This window comes from Myotis davidii, unplaced genomic scaffold (assembly GCF_000327345.1).
Source record: "Myotis davidii unplaced genomic scaffold, ASM32734v1 scaffold168, whole genome shotgun sequence".
NCBI classification, from domain to species: domain Eukaryota; kingdom Metazoa; phylum Chordata; class Mammalia; order Chiroptera; family Vespertilionidae; genus Myotis; species Myotis davidii.
In genome coordinates, this window is record NW_006383016.1 from 4,916,784 (window position 1) to 4,930,550 (window position 13,767).

Here is a 13,767-nt window from a genome sequence, read left to right on the forward strand (position 1 = left end):
ATCTCATTATGTTCACCACAGTTTTTCATGTGTGAGAACACAGAAAACAGACTTCAATAATTAAATCAAAACGAAACTCCCAAATCACCTATAACTAAGTAGCCTAAATGTAGCCGGCTAGGCTCCTCTTTCCCGAAGTTGACTGAAGGAGCTCATGGAACAATTCGTAAAAAAGCACACATTTCCAGGTCTAACCCAATGGGCATTATTTAACAAGTATTCAGGTGGTAATTATAATTAGGCAAATTTAGAAACATTGGGTCCTTACCTCCATCCTCAGAGCTTCCAGGACCTGGCAAGTTCAAGTGGGACTCAAGGGAGCCTGGTAAGCTTGTAACAAACCTAGGATACTGTAGGGTTCATTCATTCCATTAGGGTAGGGACATTCTAGGAGTCAACTGCAAGTTGGAACAAACATTGGAAAATCTTTAGACCTTGAGACCAAAGCAGGAACTTAGAGTCTATTCATTACCTCTAGCCAAAGGTGGGTTCAGACATGCACTCCTTGGGTATAGTATAGATCCTATCCCAAATTCTGGGGTTCCAGAACTGTTAGTTGGAACTATACAGTTCTTCAAGAAGTGAACCAGAGAATCTAGATCCTCTAAGGTCTATCATCCTTTGCATATATTAAAATCATTTGGAGTGCAGAGCTTTTATTAGGGAAAGTTTTATTTTCACTTAAAAAAATCAGCTCAGTATCAGCTCTGTGTTAGACAACTGTTCTCACAGTAATAGCTGCATACTTTTTGAGGTTTAAGAAAGGAGCACAGAGCTCTGATATATGTGCCTCAGCCCAGGCCAGGTCTTTGGTTTTTTGGGATCAACCATATGTAAGATATCAAGATGTCACCCCCTCAATCTGAGGACACAGGGAGATCTAAGTATGTCTAAGAATTATAAAAGTTCTAGAAACAGAGCTAGAATACTGACCCCTCTACATAACACTATTTATTCACATGATCACAATTTCTATTCCTCTTACAATCCAACCATTTGATTGGATAATGTAAGGAATAAGTACAATTATATAAAAATTAGGCTAAGATAAAAAGTAGCCTGAAATTGTTGAAGAAAACTCAAATGGTGGCCCATGAGACAGCCAAAATTGAGGAGGGTGGGGGGTGGGACAAAATTATGAGGGAAAAATGCCTCCTAGGTTCTAAAAATCAAAGTTTTCACTCTTTAAAAGCTGTTATTTATCTTTAAGAGAATCTTCTTTTGCATGAAGGAAGGTCATGTTACTGATGTTTATTTGGTAAGTAAGCTAAATATTTAATTATTTCCCCCCTAATGGTTCTAGAAATTATCTCCTTAAAACAATGTTTAAAGGAAAAACTTTAAAGGTTAAGATAGTAAAATGATGTAGGATGAGAAAATACTTTATTCAGCGCACAGCTTTTCAGTTCCATTCATAATTATAGTAAAAGAAAATCTCTTGCTATTATGTTTTATTTAAATAGTTAGGTTCAAGAAAAAATGTTAAATTTCAAACCCCTAAAGCTATATTCCATATAAATATATAAGTATATATATATACATGTGTGCGTATATCTATTCTTCTATATGAACCATTCAAAACAATTTAAAAGTCATTCTTTTCTGTATTTAAAATTGTCCTTTCAAATATTTAGAAGTTCCACAGGTGGCGGCTTCAATGGAATTTTCCCCAGAGTAAATTTCTTGGACTGAAATTGCCTCAGTTCTTCTGCTGTTAGTTGATGCTTGGGTGTGAATAATTCATTACCTGTGGTCGTGCTGCCATTTGAGACAGGGACAGAGGTGGATGTGATGCTATGTCCATCATGAGTGCCACTGAATGACTTGGAAAAAGGAGTGTGAGAATGTGAGCCTGGACTACCAAAGCCAGCCACAGAACTGCTGTTTCCGAAGGCTGGGGCCCCTGCTGCCGTGGGAGCTGGGAATCCTGAAAACCCGGCTGAGCCAAATCCCGAGGCTGCAGGGGTTTTAAAGGAAAATGAAGCAGCAGATGTGATTTCAGGTTTCCCAAATCCAGGAGCTGGAGTAGAAGTAGTGATGGCAGGACTGGTAGAGGGAACAGCTCCAAATGCTGGAATATTCCCGAACACAGAAGGGCTTCCAGTAGGGGCAGTGGCAAATCCAGAGCTTGTTGTAAAACTAGAATTTTGAGCATTATCACCTATGCTGTTATTTACTGGAAAACCTACAAATAAACCAGAAAAACAAAAAATCTATTATAGTCAGAAAATGTAACCATATTACCAGCCACCCCCGCCCCCTCCAATTTCTCCCTTATTCCAGCCCTGCTTGGACGTTGGGAAGAGAGACGATTACTAGAAGGAGAGGAGAAAAGGAAAATGAGAAGCTAGAACAAACCCACTGGACCCTGTTGTTCTGTCTTTCTGCTACTGCTACACTGATCTCATTTGCACCACTCAAGGAGGCAGCTTTGAGAAACCTCAGGGATTAGCAAGTGCACGTTTACTTTTGGCTTGCAGTTTCCCCCGCTCCCCTCCCCCCCAAAAAAAATCTCACTAGAGCTGTCACTTGAGGATGATACTATGTTATTACACAAGTGACAAGAAAGTCCTCAAAGGTGCTGCTTCCCTAACTATCAAAGTCTTGAAAACCATTCCTAAAATATACTTTTAAAGCCTGAGCCATAGGGCCTTCAATGGTACTTAACATACCTTCAGGCTTAATGACTTCAAACTATACAATCTTATTTTTCTAAATCAATGAAGTCCTGCATTACTGTATCGCTTACCTGGTGACCCGAATGTTGCTGTTTGCCCACTGCCAAATCCAAATGTAGGTGTTGCTTGATTTATTCCATCCTTTATATCGGAGAGCTGTAAAAACAGGCAAATAATAAAGTACTTGATAAATAATTCTATATATTTCAGGGCCAAATTCAATGTTTAAAATATGCACTTAAAAATGTGAAGCTAAATGTTTTTAACATTCACAATATGAATATACATTAAACAAAAAGTAAACCAAGCTCAAAGTAATTGGTTAATGAATTATGGTTTTAATTTTATTCTTGCTTTTAAATATTTTCTAAATTTTCAAATGAACACATACTAAAATCAGAAATAAAAATTTAAGAATATATTTCAGTGTCTATAGGCTGACCTGCATTTATCAAGAAACCTAGATATTAGGTAAGGGACCTTTAGAGGATCCCATTCTATTCACTCTAACACTTGAACTGAAGTTGATTCACAATGACACTACTGAAACTTACCACTAAAATCTATTACACATTTCCCATTGCCTGCAAATATTTCATGCTCTTGCTACTTCCTGCTCTTGAAAGGTCTTTCATCTCTGCTTACTGAAATCTTAATCTCCTTTTAAAGAAACTTTTCACTTACCCCTTCGCCAAAAGCCTTTCCTAATCAACTCAAACAGATATGATTTCTCTCATTTGGAAGCCCCAATAGCATATTTAAAAATTAAACTCTGTTGAGGTATAGTTTACATACAATAAAATGCATCCATTTTATATCTATATATTTATAAAATATATATATATTTCAATGAGCTTTAACAAACTTATAATCACCACCATTATCAAGAATTAGAACATTTCCATCACCCCTAAAAGCTCCCTGTGTCCTTTTCCAGTCAGCCCTCCCCCAACTCCTAGCACCAAGAAACCACTCACCTGCTTTCTATCACTATAGACAAGGTCTGTCTTTTTTAGGTTCATATAAATGTAATTACTAGTATGTACTTTTTTTTTTTTAAATCTAGCTTCTCTCTCTTAGTGTGATATTCATTAACAGGTAAATGAATAAACAATGTACACTCATGTCATTTTTAAAAGCAATTTATTTTTAAATGCTGATAACTTGAAATATTTGAATGTATGTAATATTTTTCAATTTCAAAATTACTACAAAAATTTACTCTAAAAACAATTTTTAAAAAACATGATTTCCTATCCTTTTCTGACTGAAGAATGGAGAGAAAGCAATTTCAGGGCCTTGCCTCTAAATGATGATAAAGTTCTTAAGAATGTGTGATTCGCCGAAACCGGTTTGGCTCAGTGGATGGAGCGTCGGCCTGCGGACTGAGAGGTCCCCGGTTCGATTCCGGTCAGGGGCATGTACCTTGGTTGCGGGCACATCCCCAGTGGGGAGGGTGCAGGAGGCAGCTAGTCGATGTTTCTCTCTCATCGATGTTTCTAACTCTCTATCTCTCTCCTTTCCTCTCTGTAAAAACTCAATAAAATATATTTAAAAAAAAAAAAAAGAATGTGTGATTCATAATTTGTGGTTGTTTTCTTAAATATATTTTGATTTATTTCAGAGAGGAAGGGAGAGGGAGAAAGAGAGAAACATCAATGATGAGAGTCAGTGATCAGTTGCCTCTTGCACGCCCCCTACTGGGGATCGAGCCTGCAACCTGAGCATGTGCCTTGTTCAGGAATCAAACCATGACCTACTGGTTCATATGTTGATGCTCAACTACCAAACCACACCAGCTGAGCTTAACTTTGCTTTCCAAATAGAAAGTAAAATTCTCTGCAAAAAAGCAATAGATAAATCACTTCCCTGGAGCAAACTCTCCAATACTCACCAAAGCTATTTTAGTTGATGTATTTAGAGTTTTCAGTTCATTTACCCTGTTCCTCCACTGATTTTTTAACTGTTGGATAGAATTCAACTGAAGAGAGAAGACAGAAAAATAATGAGTCAATATTTAGTATTTAAGCTAATCTCTCAAATGACAACTCCATGTCTTTGCCAAAATCACAAAAAGTTTATGAAACATTCTTATGGTCCATAACTTGTAAAATTTGCATTGACCTGTCCCTATTTTCCAAAGATATTCCAGCTATAGTCCCCTCGCCCTGTTCTTCAACTCCTTGTATCTTCTGGTTAAGAATCCTAAGTATCTGGCAGCAGAGAGTTAGTTATATTTGGATAGGAGGCGAACATGTGTGCTAGTTAAAACGCATGATCATGACTATAGACAACAAAAAATACAGACTTTATTTCACTTCCTTTAGCCCCAAACTTATTCAAGCCCAGCTTTTTAATTTTTTGATATGTGACATGTGAGAATGTTAATCTATATAACAGACTGCTTTATTTAACTTTGTCGTTCTAGCTTTCATCACGGTGTCTGCACCAAAGATATGCTCTATAAATGCTTGTCAAATGATGAAAGGGTTTGATTTCTGGGATTGATTGCTGGATAATTTGTAATGAAATAATGACATTCCCAGTTACTACAGTCAAAATATATTATCACCATTTTAAATAACCAATCAATTTCAAGAAAAGTAATTTAGAAAATAAAAATAACCTTGTCTCGAAAAACTTGTAGACCTCACCCACTTTGCCAACCTTTGACTACAATCAAAGAAGATAGTAATTAACAGCTAATCTGTTATTGAGGTAGATGAATAGGAAACAAACTTACATAACTCTGTAAGTTATTGCTGGTTAAGAAGTTATGGTATTCAAGCCTCAACTCCTCTGGTGAAATGTCTGTAAAACCTGAAGTGAGGAATCAATTTGAATCTTTAAAATAAATGCCAATACTTTCAACAGTATAGTAAAGCTAGAGGTGCTAGACAAGAAAGTATGCTAATGTTGATCATTAGAAAATTTACATAATTATAAGGAGCCTACACTCTCTTTCATGTTTAAATAAGCATAAAATTAACATAAAATGTAGTTGGTTATTTGATCTTTGAAGGGGGAACTTTTTCTAAAGATAAACGGAGAGGAAAGAATAACAAAATGGAGAAGACAGAATAAGAAAGAGAAGAAAAAGAAAGTTGACTATATATACATTCAAACTTCTGTCTAAAAAAATATTCTATATGTTAGAAACAATAAGCAAAATTTAAAGGCAAATGATAAGCTGGGAAAGCCATAATTGCAACATGACAGGAGAAGAGCCAATGTTAATGTATGAGTAGCTCTTACAAATCATTAAAAAAAAGTTACTTTGAGCAAATATAATAAATAGGCAAGTCACAAAAATACAACTATCCAGTAAATAAATGAAATAAAAAGTTAAATTTTAAAAATACAACTTAAAATAGAGATAAAATGCTTTACTTATCAGACTGGCAAAAACGAAAAATGTTTATTTTTACTAAGAATGTGGTGAGGTGGACTTTCTCTTAAATTGCCATTAAGGGGATTAAAAATATACAACTTATCTGGGAGGAAAACTGTCAATAAGCATCACTAGCCTTAGAAATGTTCACTCCTTCTGACGTTAATATAATTTACAGGATTTAATTTCAGGAAACAGTTAGATGCATGGAATCTTTTGCAATATATTGCCTGGTGGCAGTGTCTGAAGAAAACCTGTTCTCACAAGATATGTAGTTGGAAAAGGATGACTTTAATGGCCTTTTCAGATAATTGTGAATATTCTTCTTTGATATTATACAAAACTTGACAGGTAGTAGTTTCTTTTTTTTATTTTTATCCTCACCCGAGGATATTTTTCCATTGAGTGAGAGTGGAGAAAGAGGGAAAGTCAGAGAGAAATATCTATGTGAGAGAAAAGCATTGATTGGTTGCCTCCAGCATGTGCCTCAACCAAGGCTGGGACTGGGGAGGAGCCCGCAACCCCAGAAAGGAAACCAGGACCCTTCAGTCTGCCGGCCAATGCTCTATCCACTGAGCCAAAATGTCTAGGGCAACAGGTAGTAGTTTCTAAAGGCTAGCTACAATGTGGATGCAAAATTTTTGTACAATTATATTAAATCCACTGGTTTATCTTGCACTTAGAATGAATTTTTCAGCCATGTATAATTTTGTAACATTATAGATTGAGCATTTGGAAGTTCTACTGAGTTATCTAGAACTTCCAAATGTTGGCAAATGTCATTGTATAATATTAAAATATTTATATTTATTAATGTCACTATCCATCTCATCAGATGAGACTTTAAGTATCAAGAAGTCATCAAGCTCACAATAGCAGAAAACAGTGTTCCATAATCGAATTTTCACTTGAAAGGCTGAATTTTATCATTGGCAATAAACACTGTCAGTTGTTTTCTATGAAGTGATAGGCTCACTTCATTTATTTTTTTTAAAGAAAATGTCACTAAACACTTAAGTCTAAATAACCATAGTTCTCAGTCATTCTTTCAAATAAAAATTGTCCTGTGGGGGAAGAAGAGTGGCTGGTTCAGCTCACAAGGCAGCAATCACATGAGTGCCTTTCCTCAACACAACCATCACACATGAGCACGGGGCAGGATCACTTTATGTGCGCTTCCCACTTTGTCACACGGAATAGCAAAAGGTTTGCACTCAAAAGTCAAGATTTAATAAAAGTAATAACTCTTAACATTTCATCAAGGACATTAAGTGAAAATGACATATTTTTAATTGACTACTACATACTTTAATAGTTTATTGTCTCTGCCTTGATGTATATTTACTACGATGCAATGTGTTTTACACATTAATGCTTTTGCACCAACTGTGCTAATGTCAACACAGTGAAAATGGCAATTAATGTGTTAGTATTATGATGAAAATATTTTTGAATTTGCACAGCCCCTGCAAGGGTTTCGGGAATAGGATTGCCAAATTCAGCAAACAATACAGGATTTGAATTTTAGACATACAACAAATACTTTTTTAGTATAAGTATGTCACAAGGGCTATTCATATATTAAAATATTATTCTTTGTTTATCTAAAATAAATTTAACTGGGAACCCATATTTTATTTGGCAACCATACTTAGGGATCTACATTCCACATTTTGAGAACCACTGCTTTAGGGCATTCAGTAAGCATTAGGTTTAATTCTGAACTGATTTAAAAAGGCTTAGTACTTCTTTATTTTCTTTATAGAAAAATCACTATCTGAAATTCTCTTATTTATTTGTATTACTTATTGGCTCCCTCCCTTAAGAACATAAGCTTCATAACGGAGGGATCTTGTCCATCTCGCTCATCACTATATCCCCAGCACTTAGAATAGGGCCTGGCACAAAAGAAATTCAGTAAGCATTTATTAAATGATTGAGTAAATAAATAACTAAGGAGCTGTGTGACACACATGCTCACAGAGAATGAGCAGGTGGAACTGACACAGAGCAGAGGTCCCAGAGTTCTGAGGGATTGCAAAGGGCTCTCATCTGCTAGGTACCTGCTGTTTACTCAATAGGGCCACCCAGGACCACCCAGAGTGGGCTTAGAGAAGTGTGGTGTGTAGGTTTCAGCCCAGAAAGGGCTTAGAAACTGTGGACAAAAGAAAATGGGAAGAAAAGGGTATCTGCAGAAATGCTATCCCTATACTAAAGCTCTTTACCTTCAGTCATTACCTCCAGCGTAGGTCTTCACATGATTTATGAAAAACAACTATCCTTAAAAGGAAAGATAGGGAAGCAAGAGAAAAAAGAATCGGACAGCCAAGGCCTTAAAGGCAGGGAGACTATGACTCTTCTATTCCCTGTAGGCAGCCAAGAAGTTCTGAAGCTGTACCTGGAGGGAACCAAGAAAGCACAGCCGCTGCCTGGGCTTACAGAATGGGAACTGTGGTGGGTCCTGATTGTACTGAGAACTACATATCTTAAAAAAATATACCTTCCAACCTCAACCTCTGAATCAAGAGGTTCTGCTAGAATACTCAAATACTTTAAACAATGTTAATTTCTTTATTTGGCATGGTCCTGGTTTTAGAAAATAAGAGTTGTAAAACATTTTAAAAACATACAATTTCTCAGTTACCTGAAATACTAGGTTTCTTTTTCATTGGTGAATAAGCAGAGAACATCCACTGCCCTGATGACTCCCAAACCTCCATATCTTTCACAATTCCTTCCCTGACAAAAAAAGAGAATCGTTTTCATCTGCTTATTAAAATTTATCAGTTATAACTTTCAATGACTGAAATTTTAAATTGCAGTAAATATGTACTTTTAGATTTTTTCCCCATTATGTTTTCTCAAGTGCTTATTAAAGCAGAAGTTTATAGAAATATAAACTACACTTCATGTTGTAGATATTATAAGACTAAAGAAGTTCATAATTTTGGTTTTCCAGTACACGGAACCATTACCCAATACATTTAACTGAGAACTATTGTGCAATATGTATTAAGGAACTAAAATACAGTCAAATATACAACTTTAATCTTTTTGCTCATTATCATAAACATCAATGATCATTTAACTGGGAAAGAGAAAGTACCATCTATATATATAAAAGCTATGACACACACTGACTACCAGGGGGCAGATGCTCAATGCAGGAGCTACCAAGCAACAGCAACTTTGCAGAGTGCCCTCTTGCACTCCAGGATCCCTCGGGGGATGTCGGACTGCCATTTTCCGCCCGATCCTGCAGGCCAGGCCGAGGGACCCCATCTGCCAAAGGGACCCTGCTTACGCCACAGACACCCTTAGAGCCCCAGTGCCACCTCAGGGGCAGCTGGAGGGGAGGGACTGAGGAAGGTTGGCTCCAGGATGTGCCTGGCCCATCTTGCCCAGTCCCACCCCACTGGCCACCTTCTAATTAATTTCCTTTCAATGTGCACGAATTCATGTGCTGGGCCTCTAGTGTAAAAAGCATATTTTTAAATGGGTAGGACTTTAGAGATCATTTTGTCTAATTCTCATGCTTTTCAAAAGGGGAAATAGATCCATACCCACACAGTTAATTTGTTGACAAAGCTGTGGATAGAGTCAGCTCTAAATTAAATCCCCTCCTGCCCTGTCCAGAATGCGACAATTAATAAAATGATACCACAGAGAACCTATATTAAATTTAGGATTTTTACAAAAACATCAAATATAGGAAGGAGAGGCTCATTTGTTTTTTCTTTAAAAAAAAAATCAGTAGTATATGGTACACAGCTTAAAATGGTTATCATTGGTTCTAACTTGGTTATATGGAAAGTAAAAGACTAACAAGTATATTTTTGTCAGAAGCTGAGGGAAGTTAGATAACCAGGCACTGATTTGGCATCAGTCGTAACTTCTGCTACAAACGTTCTCAAGAAATGTTAAGGAATTTACTCCACAAAAGGGAAGGGAATCAAATTAAATCAAATTAGTTCACTTTTTCAATTTGAATGACGTAAATGAAGTAAAAGTTTTAAAAAGAAAAATTCGAGATGCTATTTGACCTCCAAGATCACAAGTTGTTTTAAATTACCTCATACTTTGTAAAGGTCTCATAATTTACAACCAACTTAAGCAGGACTACCTTAGAAAGACATTCACAATATAGTGTTATCAACAGAAAAGTGGGAAAAGCATAGTTAGCTCTAAGAAGGCTCTGTACTGATATGGAAAGATGACACATTTTTAAATGAAATAAAATCTAGTATGATATCTATGCAAAATAGTGGTTATCTCTGAGTGATAGGATCATCGGTGCTTTTTTTTTCTTTTTGCTTATTCTGATTTTTTAAATAGTGTATTATTTCTTTAAAAATATAAGTAATTTTTTAAAAAAGAAGAAAATAGATAATTTTTCTGAATGCTTTCACTTACAGAAGCTTCTTTTCATCTTTCTGTTCATCAGAGGGAGGTGAGGTAGCAAATGGGTGCTGAGATAATCCAAACCCCCTGTTCCTGTTAGCTGAATCTCCAGAATCAAAAGAACCAAAAGATGGTTTTTCTTGCTCTCTGCTGCCCCCCCATGGTGTGGATTTGGAGAAACTGGATGGCTGGATAACACTGGAGTATCTCTGGCTGGTGGCATTCCATCCACGTCTGTTACCTGAAACAAAAAATAAAATAAAGCCCTAACCAGTTTGGCTCAGTGGATAGAGCGTCGGCCTGCGGACTGAAGGGTCCCGGGTTCGATTCTGGTCAAGGGCATGTACCTTGGTTGCGGGCACATCCCCAGTGGGGGGCGGGCAGGAGGCAGCTGATCGGTCTCTCTCATGATGTTTCTAACTCTCTATCCCTTTCCCTTCTTCTCTGTAAGAGATCAATAAAACATATTTAAAAAATAAAATTTAAAAGCGTGTGTGTTGCCATGGTTTCATGTCTGATCTCACCTCTCCTGGAAGACAGCGCTTTGTGCATCATTCCTAACTGGTTTAATGAAACATCCCAAAACCTTCGTTAAGGACTCGGGCCCAGGGAGCAGGTCAACCCGGTCCTCTGCATTCCGTTCCCTCCTAGCCCCGAGTTCTTCATTGGGCACCCCATCCTCCCAATTTCACCCCCAATTCGATGAGCATATCTGAGGAATGGCTCTGCAAACTTATTGTATTTCCAAAGGAGTTGGTGACTTCTCCAAAGTGAAGAGCCCCGGAAAAGAAGTTTAGTAAAAATTATATTCGAGTCAAGAGAAAAACAAGTCCCCGGACGGGTAGAGAACGGCAAGGAGGCGTTGGGTCGACCTGTGCCAATTCTCGGAACCACTGCCACCCACCGAAGGGGAGGGTTTGACACACACATCTGACTTCACACTCATTGTTCGGCCTCAGAACCAGGACCACGGCCCCGGCTTCGCCCGCTCAACACAAACGGACCGAGTGCTTAAGACGCGGGCAAAACCGCCGGAAAGAAACTGCGTGGCGGGCGCCGCGCGGGGCCCCCCGCGGGAGGCCCGGTCCCGGTCCCCACCCGCTGGACCCGTCGGGCCCATCTCCGCCCGGCTAGCGGCGGAGGCGGCGGGCTGAGCGCAAGGTCACCTGAGGGCTGTTGCTGACGTCCGCCGCCCGCACCCCAGGCGCCGGGGTGTTCGTTCCAGCACCGCTCCCCAAAGCGACAGCGGCCTTGAAGGAAGAACTGACAGATGGTCATTGCGGCTGCGGCGCCGACGGAACGGTCTCCGAGCGCCCGACGCCAGCGGAGAGCCGAAACAACCCAAAGTTCCGGCCCCGCCGCCGTGACGTCATCTTCTGGCGCCGCGCCCCGCCCCCGGCGCGATGAGAGGCGTGGAATTCACCCAATAGGAGTCGAGAAGAGCGGAGGGCCCCCAGGGCGCCAGTGAAGGCGGACAGCTTGAACCAGGACTTGGAGAAAGGGGCGCGTTTAACCCACGTGTGGGGCCTCCGGCTGCGAGGGAGGCTCGAGTTCGGAAGGAGAAGAAAGCAGGTCAAGCAAAGCTGGACCCTATGCCCTAACTAACCGGTTTGGCTCAGTGGATGGAGCGTCGGCCGGCGGACTGAAGGGTCTCAGGTTCGATTCCGGTCAAGGGCATGTACCTGGGTTGCGGGCACATCCCCAGTAGGGAGTGTGCAGGAGGCAGCTGATCGATGTTTCTAACTCTCTATCCCTCTCCCTTCCTCTCTGTAAAAAAATCAATAAAATATATTAAAAAAAAAAAGCTGGACCCTAAGCAAGGCCCCGAGAGGAGGATTAGCTGTGGTTTGAGAGGCCGAATGCAACGCTTGTAACAGCTGAGAAAGGAAAAGTGTGCCCAGCCATTCATCAGGATGGATAACCCTGTCAGATGAAGGCAATTGTAACGTAACAGGAAACGGCCTTTCTTTTAAGGACCGTCGGAATGAAAAGTGTTATAACCGCCCCCAGTTTTGGACGAGTACTGTGTTCTTAACCACCGGGAAACCTTGTAAGTCCACGTAAAGGTTGCTATTTGTAGGGACGAAACACCCCACTCGAGCCTGGAGGATCTAAGACACGAACAGGGAAGCAGTCTCGATTTCTACCCAGGAGCGGGGCTCAGATAGGGGTTCCTGAAAAGAACTTCCCATATGTCCTTAACTTTGTAGTTTCCAATGAAAGAAGAGCCTACACCCACTTTTCAGAAGAAACCTGATGTTGCCTTTACACACAGCTGCTTTGCTTGGAGCCTGTCAATAGGGTTTCACTTGAATTTAACCTGAAGTGCACCTTCCCCACAAATCCTACAACTCCCTTTTGTATGGTGAGTTACCCTGCAGTTCCTCTGGTGGTGAGACGCGGAAATTGAACCGAAACGCTGGTTTTCCTCTGAGCAGAATACTAGGGTGATGTCCCAGGTTCTTGTCCAGGTGGATTTGAAGAATGAAGCCACGGGCAAAAGGAAAAGGTGGAAATTTATTGGGAAGCAAGCACAGACTCCCACGTGGGGAGGGGGTCCCAAAGGGGTAGGCTAGTAAGCCCCTTTTCCCCCAGGTTTATAAAGGCTGCAATTCTTTGCGTCCTGATATTCTCCTCTGGTTGGTCACTATAGCAGCTTCAGAGCTCCAACCCCAGGTGGGGTCTCCCTTTATTCTTCTCCCTGTCCTGTGGTAGAATTCTCTACTCCCTGTGAAAATTTGTTTTCCTCTTTCTCCCTTCTGTTTCCCCCCTTATTGTCTGTGAATGGGTATCTTCCTCTCCCTTTAGGCTGTGGAGCCTTTAGTTCTTTGTGAATGGATGCCTTTTGGCAGTCCCAGCCCCCAGCAAACTTTGCCTCTCCCACAGACCCTCTGTATTTTTAATGTATATTTTTAAATTGATTTCAGAGAGGAAGGGAGAGGGATAGAAACCTCAGCTTCCTCCTGCACAACCCCTACTGGGGATGAATCCCGCAACACAGGCATGTCCCCTTGACTAGAATCGAACCTGGGACCCTTCAGTCCACAAGCCAGCGCTCTATCCACTGAGCCAAAACAGCTAGGGCAGACCCTCTGTATTTTTAAAACTCCCTAAACCTGCCTATTTTACCCCTAAAAACTCCTTTCAGTGTTTAGTTTCTTTGGTTGCAACGAATCAATAAATCTGACTTGGTTGGATTGCAGGTTTGTCCCTGGTGGGTTTTCAACAGGTGTGTGCAAGAATTTTTAAAACATGCAATACTTGACTATTTAGTCAGGAGCACTGACCTCTTTTCCC

The 13,767-nt window shown here is 39.9% G+C and overlaps 1 protein-coding gene across 1 annotated transcript; it reads right to left on the minus strand.

The window, feature by feature from the left end:
• Nucleotides 1–1,366: 1,366 nt before the first annotated feature.
• NUPL2 (nucleoporin like 2) lies at nucleotides 1,367–11,905 on the minus strand. Its single transcript, XM_015558208.1, has 7 exons — nucleotides 11,637–11,905; nucleotides 10,483–10,711; nucleotides 8,714–8,808; nucleotides 5,422–5,498; nucleotides 4,573–4,659; nucleotides 2,750–2,834; nucleotides 1,367–2,185 (listed from the first exon to the last, which is right to left on the minus strand). The coding sequence occupies exons 1-7, from the start codon at nucleotides 11,746–11,748 to the stop codon at nucleotides 1,623–1,625; spliced, it is 1,248 nt and encodes a 415-aa protein (XP_015413694.1). The 5' UTR covers nucleotides 11,749–11,905; the 3' UTR covers nucleotides 1,367–1,622.
• Nucleotides 11,906–13,767: the final 1,862 nt, after the last annotated feature.